This window comes from Arvicola amphibius, chromosome 4, assembly GCF_903992535.2.
Source record: "Arvicola amphibius chromosome 4, mArvAmp1.2, whole genome shotgun sequence".
Classification (NCBI taxonomy): Eukaryota; Metazoa; Chordata; class Mammalia; order Rodentia; family Cricetidae; genus Arvicola; species Arvicola amphibius.
The window spans coordinates 32,502,376-32,522,917 of NC_052050.1; the positions used below are offsets into that span (position 1 = coordinate 32,502,376).

A 20,542-nucleotide genomic window follows, 5' to 3' on the forward strand; every position below is an offset into this window, starting at 1 on the left:
ATGAGTTAATCTGAGCTGAACACTGTGTTGAATATTGTTGATTTTCAATTTTTTAATTGCTGGGGAGAAGAAATATTCACCCATTTACTTATAGCTGGAGGAGCATTTATTTTGAGGGCTTTTTCTTTTTTCCCCCTTCTGATAACACTTTATCCATCTTTTCCCCCACTGGCCACACGTTGCACTTTCAGCTCTGGGTACCATTTCATATTCATGGTCTGTGAAAGAGAAGTCCCTTGTCTCAATAAGAGTGCATGAGTTCTGGCTTGTAAAGCACTTCCCTCACTAAAATGCATGGTGGAACATTCCAGGAAGGTGAACCTCATGAGTCCCATAGGGAGAAGGATGGTGAAAGTTGAGATCCAAGCTGAAGGAGCTTTTGGATTGCCCAAGAAGTTACTAAAAGTTGAGGTCTAAGCCTGAGAAATGAGTGATTAATAATTAGGGGATTGGTTATTCGTTTTTGTCTGCTGCTTCAAACTACTTCACCGACGTCTTCCTTTTTTATTATTTTCTCCAGATTGACCCCAAAGTTGCATTTCCTCGTCGTGCGCAGCCCAAGGTAAGTAGGAGAGCCATGGATGGGATTTTAGCGAGACTTTCAAGCTTCAAATGGAGCATTGGCCGCTGTTGGAGGCTGGCATTTGTGCCTTCAGGGTTCAGCAGAGGGAGGTGAAAAGTCCAGGTGAGCAGTTCTGTGAGGTGCCCCTGCACCTCCATGTCAGCATGCCACTGTTGGGTCCAAGCATCCAGCTGGGGAGAGGGGCAAAGACGATCCTTCGCTCCTTCTCAGGAGGGTGTGACACCGCCTGCCGCAATATTTATTCGAGTGTTCTATTTCTAAAGCAAGGCTGAGATCCTATCAGGAAAAGCTGAACATTTCCTGATGCCTCCCGGTGGAGGGCCTTCTATTGAGGCCTTTCAGTCTGGAGCATTTGGAGAAGAGCAGAATTTTAAGTTAACAGCTTGTCCTGTCTTGGGGGAAAAGAAAAATCTTTCATAGAATGCCTAAAGTTGTATGTCGATTTACTGGAGGGAGATAGGAATGTCCCGTTTCAGGTCGTCTGGACCAGTCATAGCCACTGGAAACTTAACACAGCTCAGCTTCTGAGTTCCAGAGAGTTGGGGCCTGGCCGGAGGAGGAGGTTGAAACAACAGGGCCCCACAGGAGTGATACTTCTGTAAAGTGTGGAGTTAACAATGTTTCCCCTGTGCCTGCTAGTTGCAGTTCTGATGGGGCAGCTGGAGGCAGCCTTGCAGCTCCGTTAGGCTTCTGGCGCTAGTGTTGCCCTCACACCTTTTACGTCCGTCCTTTCTGTCCCTTGTACTTGAGTAAATCCTGTGTCCTTGACATTCTTGGGCGGGAGAAAGGGATGAGGTTTCTAACTCTAGGCGCACAAAGAGAAAGGGCAATGGCTCTTGGAAAATTGAGTTTATTCCTTCACGGGGAGGCTCTCAGAGTGGAGAGCCTCTGATCATATAGAGGAGAAAATGGTTTTGCACGTTGGTAAAGAAAAAGGGATGGTAGTTTGAGGATTTCAGGTCTGGAACCTGTCACTTGAATGAGTGTGTGAATCTTTTTTAAAAAGATGGAATCCACATCCCTTCAGTCAGCAGAGCACTTGAAGGTGGCGTTTTCCCCTAACTCTTAAACAGATTGTAGGAATTAATGAAGAACTTAGATTCCGTTATGTGGCATAAACTTTGGGGTTGGCTTTGTTGTGTGTTACTTTCCGTGAAGTGAGCGCACGCTCTCCCGTCTCAGCGTCAGCAGTGTTGCCTGGGTTTGGAAGGATTGCTGTTCGTTCCCTAGTGTGAATCTTCACATTTCCAGGTTAGTCACTGGATCACTCATGACTTGGATCAGATTTCCCTTTAGGGAAACTGGAAAAAGCCTTGACTTGGGGAAACATGGCTCCAGACCTGCTGCTCCCTCCGCCTTTTGTCTCCCACCCCACACCGGTGGACGTTCTTCTCCAGCCAGGAAGGACATATTTCGCATTAATGTGCATTGGTTTTACAAACATTCGACTCAAAGACAAGATAGAAGATATCTCAGGCCTGCCAAGGAATATGGACCGTCTCTACTTCCCAGCCCCAGCCCGGGGTGTTTGTGAGTTCTCAGGCATTACTAATCAAGCCAGTTGGAAAAGGCCAGTTGCCTTGCAAATTCAGGGATTTAGGAGCAGTACCCCGACTTCTAAAGAACTGAATGACCCGTCACTTTGTGAAGGCCTTTCCTATCCTCTGTCCACATCTGACTCCCAGCCCTGGCTCAGTTTCCTCATCTCTGAACCTGGAGTGATACCCGCTCCTCCACCAAGGTTCCTGTGAAAAATGAAAGCGTGGCCTGGCGAGGGCCTTGCTGCGCATCACCGTCACCGTTATTACTGGTTTAATCATCATTAGGACGGAGGGTTTGCGCAAGCTGGACCACCTGGCTTCAGATGCCAGCTGTGCCAGTCATTAGCTGTGGTGAACTTGGCCAAATCACTTAGCTTTCTTGAGCTTGTTTCCTTTTCTCATGGTTTCCTGTAGTGAGATAAACAAGCTTCTAGAAGGGTCTAAGACATGGCGATGCCAAAGTCGGATCCACTGTTATTCCTGATTATTTTTGAGTGAACTTGGGTTCTTCCTGCCTCTGAACTGCTGTTTATGTTAGGGTCCCACACTCGTCCTCTGAGAGATCTAGTGATGATATTAATTGAATGTGTGTGCCAGGCACTTTGTGAGGGGTGATGTGTCACCTCTGTTGGACGGATGAGGCAGCTCAAACATTGAGGGGTTGAATACTGATATTAAAAAAAAATACACCTCTGTAGTTGGACTGCTGGCCAGTGTGTGGTCCTGTTGGGGTGCCACTGGGCATTGCCTCCCTGTCAGAAGCGAGGGGACATGGCTCTCTGGGTTCAGCAGACCATGAAGAGCAGAACCAAAGTCAGTCTCAGTGAAATTCCAGGTTCTTGAGTTCTGGTCATTCTCCTCCCCTTGTGACATCATCCAATTTTGCAACACCATCTCGTGTTCTCTAACTGACCCCTTGGGGTGTCCTTTCAGGTGGTTTTGGGGTTGTTCAGCCCAGAGGGGCAGGAGTTGTTGAGGTGCAGATGTGTTTCTGTTGGGAACTGGGGTAGGTAGGGAAAGGACTTGCCCTGTTTGGTTATTTTCCCACAGAACTGAGCCTGGCCATGAGGGTTCCAGACCGAGGTGACTGTTGGGGAACTTTGAATGAAGCCTTATTTGTGTTTATCTTCCTTTCGTAGAACTTCCGTGTGTCTCTGTGGGGGTCCTGGTGACAGGGCGGACTGTACCTTCCTTCTGGACTGGGTGCTGGGCTCGTTAGTGATGTGTCAGCTTGTGTTTCAGTTCAGACTCCTCTCTCTGCTTTCTGGCCGCCCCTCCCTGCTAACAGTTGCCAGAGAAATATTCCGTGGAGGTGTTAAACAGGACGGATGGAAAGAAGCTGTAACTTGAGCCCAGAGAAAATCTGTGGCAGTGAAGAACGGATTTCATACGAGTACTGTCATAATATTCTTTAATGTCTCGTATAAATAAAAATCTGTTTTGTCCAGAATTTTAACGAGCAATGAAGGCAGACGGTGGGAGTCCTGCAGCTCACCATCTCCGCTTTTGTAATGTGCGTGCTCGCAGGGCTTTATTAGCCAGTCTAGGGACCACTCTTTGGAGGCCAGTGGCCATTCATTAGGGAAGTACATCTTTATCAGGAGGAAATGGGATCAATCTGTGTCTTCCTATTTCACCGGGGCATTTCATTTTGTAAAATACATATAGGGATTCTCCCTCACCTCTATCTTTTTAAAAATTAAAATGGTCTTGTGACTCTGAAAAGATGACTTAATTCGAAGCCGTGACAGACTAGAAAGAGGCTGACAGAGATCAATCTGCCATTTCCTTTTTTTTTTTTTTCCTGTCTTCTTTGGGTCCAAGTGTCAGCTGCCTGGGTGAATTTTGTTCCAGCCTGTGGCTTCCTTTTCTTTTGTGGAGGAATGAACTAGACTCTAGCAGCTATGCAGCTACGGGCAAGAGCGGAGCCTGGGTATGACTCACCATCTGTCCTAATTGTCCTTGGGTATAAGAACACTGCTTTCCTGTTGAGGAGCGGTGACACACAACTTTAATCCAAGTACTCAGGAGGCAGAAACAGGCAGATCTCTGTGAGTTTGAGGCCAGCCTGGTCTACAGAGTGAGTTCCAGAACAGCCAGGGTTGCACATTGAAACCGTGTTTTGAAAAACCAAAAGGCAAACAAACAAACAAAAACCCAAAACAAACAAAACCCCAAAACCATAATCTCCATTTTTTCCTGTTACTGCTTTCCAAAAGTTTTATTTGTTGTATTCAAATTAATTTTTTTTTTTTTTTTTTTTTTTTTTTTTTTTTTTTTTTTTTTTTTTTTTTTTTTTGTTTTTTGAGACAGGGTTTCACTGTAGCTTTGGAGTTTGTCCCAGAACTCACTCCGTAGACCAGGCTGGCCTTGAACTCAAAAGATCCCCTGCCTCTGCCTCTCGAGTGCTGGGATTAAAGCCGTGCTCCACCACTGCCAGACTGACTTTATTTTTTAATGGACACATTAAAAACATATTGCATATGGGGCTGGAGAGATGGCTCAGTGGGGAGAGCCTTTGCTAGTCCTGTGAGGTCCTGAGTTCTGGTCCCAGCACCCATGTCAGGTAGCTTCTAACCCTCTGTGACTTCTGATCTCTGCAGGTGATTGCACACACCTGTCTCTCTCTCTCTCTCTCACACACACACACACACACACACACACACACACAACCATTAAAAGAAACCTAAAAAAATGATCTACCAGCAGGGGAGCATATGCTGTTTTGATTCATGCCTGTGTTCACTGTGTCCTGAAACTGGAGAGGCAGGGACCTTAGCCACTGGTGTAGAGTTATCAAGAGATGTCATTTGTTCAGCCAACCTCCAGTTGCCTTCAGTGACAGCTGGGTGACTGTGGACATACCATCGAAATCCCATCAAGCCTCAATTTCCTTCTCTTAAAAAAATGTTACGCTCCTCACTACGTTATTTTGGAAATGAATACAAATTGTTCTTGGGAGCTGCGTATGGTCAAGTGGCACCTAGCACACGTCTCCTGATACCATTATAGAATTATTATTCTTTTACTTTTTTAAAGAGGTCTCATGTATCCCAGTCCGGCCCCAGAATCATTTTGTAGCTGGTGTTGATCTTGAACAGTTAATCTTCCTGCCTCTATCTCCTGAGTTCAGAGATTACAGATCACCACACCCAGTTTTACAGAGTACTGGAGAGTCAGCCTAGGGCTTCCTGCCTGCTAGGCAGCCTCTACCAACTGAACTATATTCCTACCCTTAGAATTACCTTAATAGAGTAAAAAAACTGCAGTGGTAAAATGACTTCAGAAAAACAAAAATCTCACTTGGATTATAAGCCCCCTGGCTGCTTGGAGTTTTGGGGCTCAGTGTTTAGTAACTAAATGAGTTGAATCCTAGGCAGCTTTTTCTCACTAGAGGCAGCTGCAACCCAGTCATTTTCTGTTGGGTGCTTCCAAGTCACCACAACAGTTAAGTTGTGGAGGGTTGAGCTAGGAGCCAGATTTTCTTGTTCCCATATTGTCCCTTGACGTTGTTGCTTTAGGGTCCTAAAAGGTTCTCTGTGAAGCTTGCATCCAGATGGGTGCAGTGGTGGCCTGTGCACACCCCCTGTTCTGGGGGAGTGGTTTCTTGGCAGCGATTCAAGGGCGAAGGGTGAGATTCCGGCATCTGGCCTCCCCTTGCTGCTGGAGGTTGGGTCACCCAGCATCTTGCCATCTTGGATGATCTGCAGCTGTCATCTCGGCGGCCATAGTTAAGCAGCCAGCCAGACAAGTTTTCTTGGTCTTGCAAGGATGCCGTGGTGTGCCTGTGTCCATTTTCCCCACCAGTAAGGACTTTGGAGGATTAATGGCTTAGCTTCTTGCTTGTTGGAGAGCCCTGCTCTTTCCTGTGTTCCACGTCCTTAGCAGGTGTCAACTCACGGAGGAAGGACACTTTTGTCCTATAAATGTTCTTTCGCCGAATGTTGCCGTTCCTTCCAGACTGGGATTCCCTTGTTCCTGTCATTCTCCTAGGATGACAAAGCCCCTCTGTCCCATGTCATATGGCTTTTGGTAAATAGGTGAGCCTCCTTCCTGTCCCCAAGCAGGGGGAGGGACATGGAAGTCTCTGAGGGCCCATCTTTTGGGCCTCTTGATATAGTGTGCATTCCAAGTGTCCACTTTTAGATTTTCATACCCGGAAATTCTTCAGCCGCAAGCCCTAGAATACACCACGGTTGTGTGACCCTTCCTCTTCTATGGCTTACTGAATTTAGAGTGTTAGTTTATATGAGATCACGTGATGGCACAGGAAGTGACTGGCCCCAAGAACATACCTGCACACTTCTCACCACCCTTCAGCTCACACATTGCCCCCTCTTGGCATGGACTCTCTTTCCATGAGGGCATCTGAGAGCTAGCCCCTCATTGCTTCCTTGGGCTTCCTGCTGCCTATGGAGCAGTTTAAATGCATTGGCCTTGGGTTTTTTTCCCCTTTAAGATCCCTGTGAGGACCCCTTTCCAGTTTGTCTCACATCTTTCTTCACTTCCATGGCTTTGGGACCGAGACCTTTGGGGATCCTGTCTCTCTGTGCCCTTCTCTCTGTTGCATCCCATAGTCTGTGCTATCCCGGCTTCCTCATGAAGCCGAGTTCTGCACTGTCTGCTGATGCCTCGTTAGGTGGTGTTGTCATGCACACACCACAGAGCATCTTCAGCCCACACAAGCCTGATGAAGCGTTCCTGGGCAGCATACTATACTCTTCAGGGACCCCTGTCGTGTGTGTGTGTGTGTTTTGACTAGAATGAAATGGCACGGAGCTCTGTTCTTTCTCTGGATTTTCAGCATCTTAGCTTGGCGTCTGTTATGGCTCTTGCAGCCGTTGGAAACTAATGGAGCACCCTACATCCTTTAGAGGTTGTGGGAGGCATTTCCTTAGTTATTCATCATGGAGTGCCCAGTGCGTGCCAGCCACCCTGGGGCTCTGGAGATAGTGTGGACAGGAGGACCAGGCCTCTGCACTCACTGAATCTTCATTCCATCGTGGCTGCATGAATAAAGCAGATGGGTTAGGGTATCACAGATTATCAGGCATGAACCCCTAAGCCAGGCAGAATGATGCTGGGGTGGGGAGGGGCCATCCCTTCATTAACGCATGCAGTTGCCACTTTCAGTAGTTAAACGATTATTTACCAAGGTATTCTGTTCTGAGTTTTGCAGTATTTTACCTTCAAGCCTTATTGTCTGTACCAGGCAATAACCCCAAAGGTACAAGTGCCATTGTTCATGGCTAACAACCAAGCCTCTTCGCTCTCTGGGAGGTTTTGTACATTGTACAACTTCAGTTTAAATGGAGTGGATGAAAAATGATGGGGACACCGTTGTGGGGTCAGTGACAGCAGTGACCCGTGTTACAAGAAAGGACACGATCTGCACAGTAAAGGAGGCTGGGGGCTGCCTGTGGGGGATGGCCCTCAAGTCTGGGGCTGTTTGGTGCTGGCTCTTGAAGAGCAAGAAGGAAGAAGAATGTTGGAATGCTATAAGGCCAGGGAGAGGGTGTGCCTTGCACAGGGGTCTCAGTTGGGCTTGGAAAGTAATGCACACTGGAGTCGGGTTTGATAGCCAGGCATATTTTGGCAGAGGCTGGGAACATGTTATGTGTGTAGCTGTTAGGGATGCTGCCCAGGGTGCTATGAGATCTTCTGAACCCCCAGAGAAGCCAGGGTCATTGAGAAAATGGTTGATGCTCTTTCTGGGAGACTGTCACACACTGGAATCGTGGCTTATGCTTAAAGGGTAATTTCAGATTGTTCTCCAGGGCTGTAGACCATCTTCAGGTATGAGGCTCTTGGTACAAACCCCTCTGATCTTTGGGATGAGTGGGCAGCTTACCGAGCCTGCCATTCTGATGTTTGTACCTCTTACCTCCCTCACCCTTCTGTCTTCTTAGCAAGGGACCACAGCTTAGACCACATTGTACAGTTCTGTCCTCTGTCCTTGTCTAAGCTGTGATCATGACCTCACCCTATGTGGACAATGAGGTGACATTCTTTCCATATGGAAATCACAGGTTTCTGCCCTGTTGCCCTGTTGCTGAGATCATTGGACCTGGGACTTCATAGGTCATGGCAGCTTGTGTCGCCTTTGCTTGGTGGCTGCTTAGAGGGGAGAGAGTATATGTTGGGAATCTCCGAGTCTGCTTTCCCTGTGTGCTGTGCAGGGCAGTGGGTGTAGTTTTACGGCCATGCGCCTGCTGTTCCTTTGCAGCAGTTACCTGCGATGGTTGGTTCAGCTGGGCAGCTGTCTTTCTGGGTGCCAAGCACAGCTCTCTGTTGCCTGTTCTCTTTTGAGGATGGCAACACACTTCTAAGTATCTGGGAAGGTATTTCCCTCCCACCCCTCAGGTGTATACCTGGCTACTGTATTTGCTTAAAATGATTCAAAAATAGTACCCGAGTTAGGATATTGCAGGATAGTACCAAGCCTCGTTACAGTGATCTCTCGTCACCATTGATGGAACAGCCGCTCTATGGATGGGTGAACTGAGGCCTGTGAAGGTGAACAGCTTTGTTGAAACCACAGAATTAGCAAGAATCAGGTTTGGCCTTTGGACCAAAGTCTCATTTCCCTAAACTCTAAGCTTCCTCTCTGCTTCATCCAGTGTGAGTGGTATATCCAGCCTGAGACCCGTCTGCTACCCCAGCATCTTGGTAGAGAACAATGTCATATCTCATTGTCAAATGATTGGATGCCTCTGGTAGACTTTAATTTCTTCTACTTTGTCCGAATGTTATAAAGTAACCAGGCTGGCAGTAGTATTTGTTACAATCTATCCAGGAAGCTTTAGGGTATTTTCCATTAGTTGTTTATATCTGAGAACTTGCTAGCATAGTGGAATGATACTTCACTTAATGCTTTTATGCTTCAATTTGTTTTTGGTTTTTTGTTTGTTTGTTTTGTTTTCTGTGAAATGGGACCTTCCTAGACTTGTTCAGGAGGATGAGACGAGGTGATGTCTCTGGGTGACTGCACATTGTGGGTACAATGGGAGCATTGGTTACCTGTCCCTGTCCCTAGAGAGGACACTGTCCATACCGTAAGAGGACCGTACCCAGCAGCCTGCAGATTGCTTGGCGTGGTTGCCCATTTTGTAGGTGATGCAAGGTCCAGCACACTGAGATGGGAAGCTTGGTGTCGGCAGCTTGTCTGACTCTCGGAGTCCTGGTTTTCAGGGCGAGATAGCATGCACCCTTTATCTTGGCCATGCTCAGTGGGTGTAAGGAATTCATTTCCTTCTCTGTGTAGGACACCTGTGTTTTTGCTGCCTTTGAGAATATCGTCCTAGGCTGCAGCTAGGGAAGAGCTGAGACCCCACTGTGAGAGAGGTCTCCTCCAGGGCCCGCTCTCTTCCAGGGCTGGTCTTTATCTGCCTGGGGTAGTTTCACCAATGACTGATCTGAAAGCCCCACGTTCATTTATTTGTCACTGGCTGTGACAGGCAAGTTAATGCTAATGGATTCTTTTTTTAGCCTGTTGTCTGGGATGTTTCTCTCAAATGTCCTGAAATCTATGGCATTAGGGGAATGTGTAACTTTTATGGTAGAGGAGGATTTAAAAGATAAATAGGGTTTTGTGTGCAAGGGGCTTGCATTTAGGTTTGGGGCAAGAGTGGCCAAGAGGGGGGCACTGGGCGAGCAGAGAGTCGTCTTTTTAAGAAATCCATTCAGAGCTCTAAATTGCTGTTTCTGTTTCAATTATGTGACAATTTCAAGGGTTTAGAAAAATCTAATAAAATGGTCTTGATGATGCATTCTGGGGACGAAAGTGCTTCGGAAAGACGCTGGAGAATAAATTCCTTGGGGGTCAAGAGATTGTCGTTCCTGCCACCTCCAGGCCTGCTTCATCTGGGTTTTTACATTTTTATTGTTTTGAAGGGCAGGAAACGGTGTAGGAATGCATTCAGGGCTTCATCCATAGCCTCCACCGAAATGAATTATTCTCTTTGCGCAGTTGCAAATACATGGCCACCGCGCTCTTTTCTTTTTTCTTTCTTTCTTTCTTTTTAATCCTAAGATGACATACTGTAAACGACTTTCAGAGCATGATTTGTGTGTGTAGTGATGTTGAATAAAGCACCAAAGAGAAGCCACTGGAGCGGGTGGGGGGGGGAGATGGGAGGCTCTGGGAGAGGTTTTTCTCCTCTTTCTCCAATCAAAGCTTTTGATAGTTTCCCAGAGAACAGAAGTTTACAATGGGAGCGAGCTTCTGGCTTGCTTACGGGAGCAGAGTGCAGAAAGACACAGTGTAGTAAAATGGGATGCTGAGTGACATTAATGAGGTGGCCACTCTGGTGGGAGGGAGGCAAGGATCCAGCCAAGTCCCGGTTCCCATTCCCATGATTTGTTTCGCGCACTTTTGTGTGCATGTATGTGTGCCTGTCCCTGTGTGTGCACACGCATACATTTTGGTTTCATCCTTTTTCCCGTGTGGGTTTGAATGCCAAGCCCTGATAATATGTTGAAGTAAGTGCCCTGCACACAGACTGACTGAGTTGAAACCACCTATTTCCAGTTGCTGCACAGTCAAGTTTGAAATAAAAAAGAAATAAAAATTGTATTTTGTGTGTGAAAGTGTGCACATGCGTGTGCGCCATGTAATGCACGGAGAAGTCAAAGAACAGCCTTCAAGAGTTACTTCTCACCTTCCACCATGTGAGTCCCTGGGCTGGAGCCCCACCTAGCAGGCTTGACAATGAGTGCCCCCTCCCCCAGCCATTTCTTCAGCACAGAAGTCAGCCTTTAAAGTGGGTGGTGGTGTGTTCTACCCTGTGGGTCCCTGCTCGAACCGGATGGGCGATTGTGAGGCCAACACCACAGAGCTGGACATTGTCGGTACATGAAAGGGAGAGTATGAAAACTCATATTTTCATTTCTGAAATGGATTCCAGCCATGGGAGGAGAAGAAAACCTGTAAATCACCAGGCATGGTGGCACACACCTTTAATCCCAGCATTTACAAGAGGGAGACAGGTGGATCTCTATGAGTTTGAGGCCAGCCTGGTCTATAAAAGTGAGTTCCAGGACAGCCAGGGCTGTTACACAAAAACCCTGTCTGGAAAAACCCAAAAGAAAAGAAAAGAAAACCTGTAAGAATACAGCAAGTTTTTTTTTTTTTTGTTCGTTTGTTTGTTTTTGTTTTTGTTTTTTTGTAATCCCAGAAAGGTCCTTTTCTGATAACACTTCACAGTGGTGACATGAATAGGTCATTGCAACACACGCCTTTTAAATCATCTAGCGTCTTGGAGAGTCCTGCGTGTCCATGTTTAGTTTGCTTGGGAAGACCTGTGGCTCTGCGGGTAGCTCACCTGGGAATCCGGGGAGAGGTGATGCTTTGGGGGCTCTGACTTTGTGGTGTCCTTGGCTTCGCTGTCAACCTGTTTCAGAAGGAAGCTGGTACCTTCATCTCCTTCACTGTGACACTGGGATAATACTGTTCAGAGTGACAGGCAAGTGTTGGAAAACCTGCTAGAACCTTCTAGAGAAGAGCTTGCCCGGTGCTTGGGTGGGGTGGATGGAAACAGTGCACATTAACCAGGGCAGCCTGTTTTTACACCTCTCAACCCTGTTCCCTTGGGGCTAGCTCCCCAAGGATCGAGCAAGCAAACAAAAGGGTTTCTCTCTCTCTCTCTCTCTCTCTCTCTCTCTCTCTCTCTCTCTCTCTCTCACACACACACACACACACACACACACACACATGATAATGCTTAGGTGAAGCCAGCTGGTTCCTATCTAGTCCCATCCACCAGGGGAAGGTGGCTCGAAGCTCAAATAAGGCTGTTGGACCCTGGGCTGAGCATCTCCTTAAGACTGCTCAGTGTATATGTTTCCTCATCTGTTTTCAAAGCAGATAATTGGTTTTAGTGAGAACTTCTGACTTGATTAGGGGGCCCTTAGGAAATTAAAGTGTGTTTGAATTTCACAAGTATAATTTTAATTATGCACATTTTGCATTTTTTCACTAGGGAGCCAGGTTCAGGGCTTGTTTTCCTATACTAATAGGGGCAGTGAAGTAGATGATGGCAGAACGTCTTTAAGAATAAGAATCCTTGGATCCAGTCATGCATTTTTCTTGCAGTACATAGTGGACAGATTAACATCCCTTCATGTCTCATGTCATAACCCTTTCCACTGTACCCAGGCACCTGTAGAGCTAGCTGACACCCTAGGGCAGTGGGGACTGGTGCTTGCTATGTGTTTTTCTGCTGCACTTGCCAGCAGAATTTAATTCAAGCCTTTAAGAGCACAGGTCCTGACTGTGCAGATTGTGTTTGGCATGATGTCACCTTAGCATGTCATCATTGTCTTTATTGCCACATCATCTTGTTTCCTCGAGGTCCATGCCTTCCCAGCATCAGCTCTCCTGGTTGCCTCTCTTTATCATGACCCTGCTGGGGTAGAGTTGAGCCACTGATGGGATGACCCTCTAAGATAGAGGCAGGCTGCGCTGAGCACCTGGCCTCCAAGAGAAGGCGTGGTTATGTTTATGGGAAATGAGTCTTTTGCAGAACTTTCAGGTCTGGGCCGACAAAACCCTCACGTGCCAGGGAAGGCACATGTGGGTTGGAGCTTCAACATCCTCAGACATGTCCCTGTGTGCAGGGACTGAAGAGCTGTCCAGAGGGCTCCTCTGATCTTCTAGGCTCTCATCGTGCTTATTGGCAGAAGAGATAAATTCACTAGTTCTTCTGGACAGAGACATGAAGCCGCCCTGTGAACGACTCAGTGTTGTACGGGTTGGGACCTGAGAACATGGGAAGTGAGGATCCTGCATATATGCTGGATGCTTCCCATCACTTGACCCTGTGCTTTCTATGTCATGGACTTTATTATGTATATCACTTCCTGTTGAGGTGTTACTGCTTCCTGGATTCCTGAACTAGGCTTCCTGAGTTCGAATCTTTGCTCTTCCAGGTACAATCTGTGCAGCCCCAAGCACATTGTCTGAAGTATTCCGTACTCAGTTGTCATTTGTAAAGTGGACAGGTTCTAGTACCTTCATAGAATTGTGGCGAGGATAAGCTGAGTTAGCATAGTACATGCTTAGCGTGGTGTCTAGGACATGGGATATTATATACGTGTGAATTAGGAGCTGTTAGGAAGGGCACTGTCCCGTGACAAGTTTGGTTAACTGTTGTCTGCCTGAGATGGTGCATGTGCCACGGTCTGATGTCTTACATGTTTTTTATGTAATATTTAAGGAATAAAAAAGAATATGTATGTGTGTGTGCAGTTAGAGAAAGCCACCAAGGTCCAACTTCTTACCACATTGTGTTTTGAGTGTTTTAACTGCTTAGTGATGACAGCGGTGGGCTGTATCCCACTACCTGGCTAGCTTTACCCAAAATAATTACAGGAAACTGTATTCATTTAAACACTGCTTGGCCCATTAGTTTTAGCCTCTTATTGGCTAGCTCTCACATCTTGATTAACCCATTTCTAATTATCTGTGTAGCACCATGAGGTGGTGGCTTATCGGGAAAGATCTTAACCACCCTCCGACTAGGAGAGGAGAGGCATGGCGACTGCCTGAGACGTCTGCCTGACTCTGCTTTCTTTCTCCCACAATTCTTTTCTGTCTTCTCCGCCTACCTAATTTTCTGTCCTATTAAAGGGCCAAGGCAGTTTCTTTATTAACCAATGAAAGTAACACATAGACAAATGACCCTCCTCCATCAGCTTATGTGTTTGTGCATGCATGGTACCCAGGGAGGCCAAAAAGGCATTGGATTTCTCTGGAACTGAAACTGCAGGTGGCTGTGAGCCACCTTACGACCACTGAGACTTGAACCTGGATCCTCTGGACGAGTGCCAGTGCTCTTAAGTGCTGAGCCCTGTCTCTAGCCCTTTAAATCCATTCTGAAAGCTGCTTATGCTATCACACATCTGTAATTCCAGGACTTTGTAAGTGGCAGACTTCTAGAAGGAGCAGGAGTTGGAGCCATCTGCAACTCCGTAGCTATCTTGAGGCTAGTCAGTAACTAAAAAGGAAAACAAACAAACTAAAAAGCTGTCTTGAAAATGGGAAAGTTAGCTGGGCAGTAGTGACACACGCATTTAATCCCAGCACTCAGGAGGCAGAGTCAGGTGCATCGTTGAGTTTGAGACCAGCTTGTTCTACAGAGTGAGTTCCAGGACAGGCTCCAAAGCTACACAGAGAAATTCTGTCTTGAAGAAGAAGAAGAAGAAGAACAACAACAAAAACGGAAAGAAAATGGGAAAGTTTACGGAGTGTCCTGATGGGGGTGAGGACATCATGCCTTAGCTGATGCATCTTCTACCTGCCCATGAGATGAAAGAGGTTGGTGATCTTAATTTGCACAAAGGGCGCAGCCTCGAGGTTTCATTCCACACAAACCCCATTCAGGGGCATAGAAATGCCTCAGGGTTCCTAGATGGCACTTCTAGTCCTGGATTAATTCATTGGTGCTGGAGGCAAGCCAGAAAGGCAGAGCTGGGTGGTGAGAGTCTGATGAGAAGGAAAGAGTAGCTTCTAGAAAAAATAAAAGAGACCTCCAGTTGTGAGTGAGGATAGGTGACAGGCATGTCACCTGAGACTACTGAGATAGGCAAAGTCACCTCTTTTGTAAAACCTTTGGGTCCTAGGGGATATGAAACATTGGATTTTACTCTGCAAACCCTCAAACCCCATTGCATGAGTGGGGTAAGTTTGACAGAGCTCAGGAAAATAAGCACGGTCCTCAGCCAGTGGCTTGGGAGATGCTGACCCTCAGACTTCTTGTCTGGGCTGGGAAAGCCTCAGGTATCTTAGGACCCTGGAGTGGGCTCCTAATTTCCTTGCTCTCTTCCAAGGTAGGCCCCTCTACTTGATGTCCTCTGGGTGTCGTTTCCCAGGGGCTGGGAGTAATTGTAAGTGGACCTGTAACATGGGCGCCGTGGCTGTGGATGTTAGTGTGTGTGAGGAAGAAGGATAGGATATGCGGAAGCCAAAGGGGGTGGCCAGGAGGAGGGAACAGCGGCAGATTACATTGACTAATTGTAGGGAAAAAGCCATATTTGCTGCTCCATTAAGTGGTCGCCAGGCTATGAAGCAGTTTATTGTAATTAATACAGAAACAGCAAATAGTGCCGAGTCGGGAGTGGAGGGTCTCCGGCAGCCCCTCCCAGCTTTGGCTGTCTGTGCTCATTGCCCCATCCATTGTCCTTTCCAGGAGTCTCGGGGTGTACCATGGTGGGAAGTCATCGGCCAGTTTTCTGCTGGTTTAGTATGACACGTAGAAAAGCTCTCTTGCTGGATCTCTCCTCCAGGCTTCTCGGGGGGTCGTTATGTCTTCGGAGGGTGGAGGAGGAGAGACAGGCCCGCCCGCGCCGCCATTGCTATTCTTGCCACAGTTACTTTAATTTCAGCACATGCGAGTGGCAGGTTACACGTCCAAGTCCATCGAGTTATGGGCCGTGTGGAGTTGTGATTGCTTTCCTTGATGATTTCTTGTTCAAATCAGCAGTGCTCTTAATTTTCCAGATGAAGTAAAAAGAAAATTGGAGACTCCCCTCCCGCCCTGTGTCTCTTCATCCAAGATTTCTGAGCGTGACTCTGATTTGGAGGGTTAATATTAATTAGGAACCGGGCTAGACCTCGGTTGCTTGATGAGGTGGCTTCAACTGTCCTGAGAAATAGGGCTCTCCTTTGCACATTCTTGCTTTTGGGTGGAAGTTTCTGGGCTTAGAAACCAAAGGAATACACCTGCGGGAAGGGGAGTGAGAGCAGGAGATGCTTGTTACAGCACTGTCGTCAGCTCTCCTGGGTCGAGACTCCAGAAGAAGGAAAAGTACCAAAGAGTTTGACAGGCAGGAGGCCTGGGTTCACGGAGTGGGACATGCGCTGAGTGAAGTAGGGCTGGGGAGTGCTGGCGAAGGTGGACTTGCTTGTTATGAGGCTCATGTTCTATGCCTGGCTCAAAGTGGGGGGTACTGAGATAGGTGGTGGAGGACAGCCCTATCTCTGCCCCGTAGAGTTTGCGTCCTACAGTGCCGCGTCCGTGAATCGAGTTTTAGTAAGATTCCTTACTGAAATGCAGCTCCCTTGAATGTGACAGAGACGATGGGTAGTTCTCATAGCAAGGAAGCAGACATCCCGTAGGGGTTTTGGAGGGGTTCCTGGACATGACCATCAAAGCTGAGCTGGAAGGGTGAACTTGGGGAAGGAAGGACCAAGGGCTGTTCTGCCTACCGCGGAGAGTCAGGGTGTCTGGCATGCTGAGGGTGGACAGTAGAGTCTGGGAAGTGGACAGGCACTGGTTGGACTCTAAGGGCTCAAGTGGAGGGAGCGGAGCGTGGAGATGGGCTGTTCTGAGTTGGGGCAAGATTACTGACAGTCTGTGTGTGAAATGACTTGCGAGAAGCCCAGACAGATGTATACTTGGGACGGAAGTTACTGCAGTGATCCCAGTGAGCAAAGATGGCTGACTGTGGAGGGTGGAGACCAGGAGGCGGGGCTGAGGTGTGCTTGAGAGGCAACATCAGGCTGGGGGTTTGCATGGCTGGAGTAGGAAGTGTTGAGGGTGTAAGGCCAATTGGACTTCTCGTGTGTGTGGACAGAGTCCCAGACCCTGCCTGCAAGAGAGCAGGAATGATGGTTTCTTGGGCACAGTACACAGGGAGATGCTCCAGGCTCGGGGCTGAGTGTAGCCCCTTAGCTGGTCCTTTGCACAGGCCCTTTTCCTTTGTATTCTTATGTGTTTTAGACATTTTATTATTTTATATATGTGTGTTGTGTGTTTGTATGAGGGGGTTGCATGTTATGGCATGCAATGTGGGGATCAGAGGCAACATTGTGGAGCTGATTCTTTCTAACCTATGGGTCCCAGGTCTCAAGCTTAGGTCATCAGCCTTAGTGACTGACATCTTGGCATGCTGAGTCATCTTACTGGCCCTCAAAGAGTGCTTTCAAAGCCTTATTTTCAACACACTGCACCTCAGTCTTGCACACGTGACCACTGCTGCAAAGGCACATACTCTGCTTTTACACAAGAGAGGTGGGCCGGTCAGAAGCCAGTACTTAGTCTCTACCAGGCCTTTTGTATAAGAAATTGGGGGCGGGAGAGATGGTATAGTTTACTCCTTAGGGCAACTCAGAGAAAAGTCAGGGTCAAATAGGGAGAGAAAAGGATGCTCTAACTAGGGCTGTAAAGCCCGAGGTAAAACAACCTAAAGATGTAGTGTCCGTCCATTTAGAACACATGCAACGAGGCTGAAGGGATCAACAGATGACATTAGCATTTAAAGACTGTCCCTGCTCTGACCTCCCTGCAGCCTGTATTTCCTTGAGATCAAAGCAAGAAGAAGGGGGAAAGAGTTGACCAAGTTTGAGATAACCTTGTTTACAACCTTGGGTTTCTCAATCTTTGTTTGGGTTGACAGACTTACTTTAAACAAAAAGCAGAGGGTGTGTTTTAGTGATGGGGGCCCTCAGAAACACCCAGAAAGGGCTTTGAAAAGACCCCAGGAATCAGGTTGGTGGTCTATTGCTGCTGTTGCCAAGGGTTGGGAGGTGTTAGTAACCGGGAAGTTTCTCTATGTTATTTTTCTTACTGCTTCTCCGAGAAGTCTGGAAGGTATATGGAGACCGGACAGGTCTGAAGAATTGCCACCTCCTGCTGTATAATAATTCTGATACTAAAATTAGTGCCGGGTCTCCTGAGCCATAATTCTTGCTGAGGCAGTAAAGAAGTGTGTGCGTATGCTCACGCCGGTGTGCTTGTGTGTGTCCAACTTGTCTCTCAGGACTGTGGGATGTCAGATAAGTAACTGGGTCTCACAATTGATTTTTGTTTGACGGTATCTCCTCCGCGCCCTGCTTCCTCCCCGTCTCCCGTGATGGAAGTGTGAGGAGTAGGTAGAGGGTGGGTAGAGGGGGAAATATTACCGCTTGTCTCCCAGGTTTGTGTAAATCTCTGTCACGTAGGTAGATGTTCTTTGAGAATCTGTTGGAATGTTTTATAATTGAGTGTTTAACTTTGGTGACACGACATTACTCAGCTCCTCGCTGGCATCTTCCTTATGCTCTGGGTGGGGCCAGAGTTTCCTTCTAGGGAACTGTATCCATGGAAGGGATTCATTTGGGGTGGCCAGCTAACAGCTTTAATAATTAAGTGGGCATTTGGGTCCCTCAGTACACAGTTCTCCTCTTGGTAGGGACAATCTGCTTTTAAAAGAACACAGTCACCTTTAACTGTAAATGGCTGTCAGGAGTTGTATTTGATTTTAAATTGCCCATGTCTAGCAACCCTGTTAGTCATTAAACAATAAAATGTTTTTAATCTTCCTGCAGCTGTGTTCACTGTGTGGGGCTTGGTTTTGGGGATGAGGGGGATGAGGGAGCCACCGTGCTTCCTCTCCTTTTCCCTTTTACCAGGCTTCTGGAAAGCACTATCCAGCAGGGATGGAATCCCCTCCAATGAACTTTCCCAAGTGAGTGGCTGGCGAGTTTATATGCAGGAACCACCTGGGATCAGTCTGGAGTGTCAGCCCCAGAGGCTGAAGTCCTTCCTTTGTGGGCAGAACCCAGAAATGGGTTTGTCTCACAGACCCTTTAAAGTCTGTCACTTTTCCTCCTCACTCCCCTGCCCTCCCCCCTTTGGGAGGGCCTGATTTGTCTGTCATAACCAGAAACAGGTTTGGAGCTCCTGATCCATTATAGATGTGCTTAAGACGAATGCCAAGCCTTAAGCCACTTAGAGCATGTGCCTGTAGATACAAAGGGAAGAAAGGATGAGAGGGAACAGGAAAAGAAAGAGTCCCCTCCAGATCCCCTGAAGCAGAGACAGAACCCAGGGCCCCCAGAAGGCAGAGAGAAGACCTGCTCCAGAGCCAGCAAAGTTGGGTGGGAGGTCCTGCCCCGGGTAGGTTGTCGAAAGAGCCAAGGACATGGTGCCCTTTCCAGAAGGGCAGGAAGGGCAGGCTTTTGGATTAGAGGCTGCTTATCTCAGGTTCCTGGTGGAAGATTACAAGTTAGTGGCCTAGGCAGGGAGCACTCCTGTGTGGTCCCAGCTAGCCTATGTTTCCGTCCCTGAGATCCGTCAGTTAGGAACTGTTACAGGCTCTGTATTTGTAAACAAGTTTTAAAGAGACTCAGTACCAGGAAAGAATAGCCGCCTTCAGGTAAGTGAAGTGTTAGTGGACCGGACTTTCCACTGGGAAGCACATTGCTTTGATTTCCTGGCTCAGCACGGCCCAAGCTATATTTCTTTCAACTCGAGCAGTGACCAGGCACTGGCTCATTTTCCTCCCTTTTGAATTTCTCCATGTTACTGTAAGAGTCTGAGTTGGCTGGTCTGTGCCCTCCACCCTGCCTGGTTGCAAGGTTTTGGAGGTAGCCCTTGCGATCTCTCCTCCTTCCCCTGTGACGTGCGCAGTGCAGCTGCTGGCCCAGAATCTACTTAAACTGACATGTCTCTCACTCCAAACAAAAAATAAACCCGAGTGCCCTACATATGTATTTTTGAGGTGCGTATGCGTGCTTTTTCTCCTGGCAGCTTTGTTCCCCACAGCTGTGCAGTTACAGCCTGTTTTGAAATTTGTCAAGTTTGTCTTTAAGTGACGAGGGTAAGGAGGAGGGAGAGAGGATGAGGTTTGACTGCTACCACACATCGAACACCACAATCCTAATTTTTTATTAATAAGTGTTTCATTGAAATACTGTACTAGGAGAGGGTGAGATGGCTCACCGGGCAAAGGCGCTTGCCACCCAACAATGCAAGCCTGATGACCTGAGTTCTACTCCCAGAACCCACGTGAAGGTGGAAGGAGAGAACCAATTCCAGAGGGTTGTTCCCCAGCCTCCATGTGCATACCACCGTAGTAACAAAAATTTAAAATATTATAAGAGATAATTAACGCAAAGAAAGTTTTCCATCTGTTGGATTTTTTTCAACTTTTTTTGTCACCATGGAGATGAGAACTAGGGGCTCAGTGATGTCATCTTTCCCACTGGGTGGGTTGGCTCTTGAGGATTGGCCCTTGAGGATTGGCCATCAACCTGAACTCAGTCAGGGGGTCCAACCTACTGCTGGTATAGGGAGAGAAGTTAAAGTAAGTAAGAAGTTTGTAGTGCGCCTGCCCCAGCTGTTTTTTTTTTTTTTTTTTTTTTTTTTTTTTTTTTTTTTTTTTGGCGACCCTCTCTCCTTTACCCTGGGAAAGGCAAGTTGGTAACAGTGTATCAGTGTTGAAACTACTTTGTCTGGTGTCCTTTAGGGTTTATTTACTCTCCACTTTGCTTTCTCGCAAGTGTTTTTTCTCCGGCTTTTGAAGAAATTGATTCCTCTTCAGGATAAGCATGGAGCAGTTGGTTGAGGGAAGGGGGGCTGGGACTGGCCCCCATTCCACTTCCCAGGCAAAGTAGCAGAGTCCTAAGACTGTCTGCCATGGGGACTGTTCAGAGTTA

The 20,542-nt window shown here is 47.4% G+C and overlaps 1 protein-coding gene across 3 annotated transcripts in view; it reads left to right on the forward strand.

Annotated features, from left to right (window-relative positions):
* The window catches only part of Msi2 (musashi RNA binding protein 2), a 363,569-nt gene that overhangs the window by 4,915 nt on the left and 338,112 nt on the right, over positions 1–20,542 (forward strand). For all 3 annotated transcript variants that reach the window (XM_038325574.1, XM_038325575.1, XM_038325576.1), the window contains exon 5: positions 521–562. In XM_038325574.1, the coding sequence (XP_038181502.1) occupies positions 521–562 (42 nt within the window). The remainder of the gene's footprint in view (positions 1–520; positions 563–20,542) is intronic.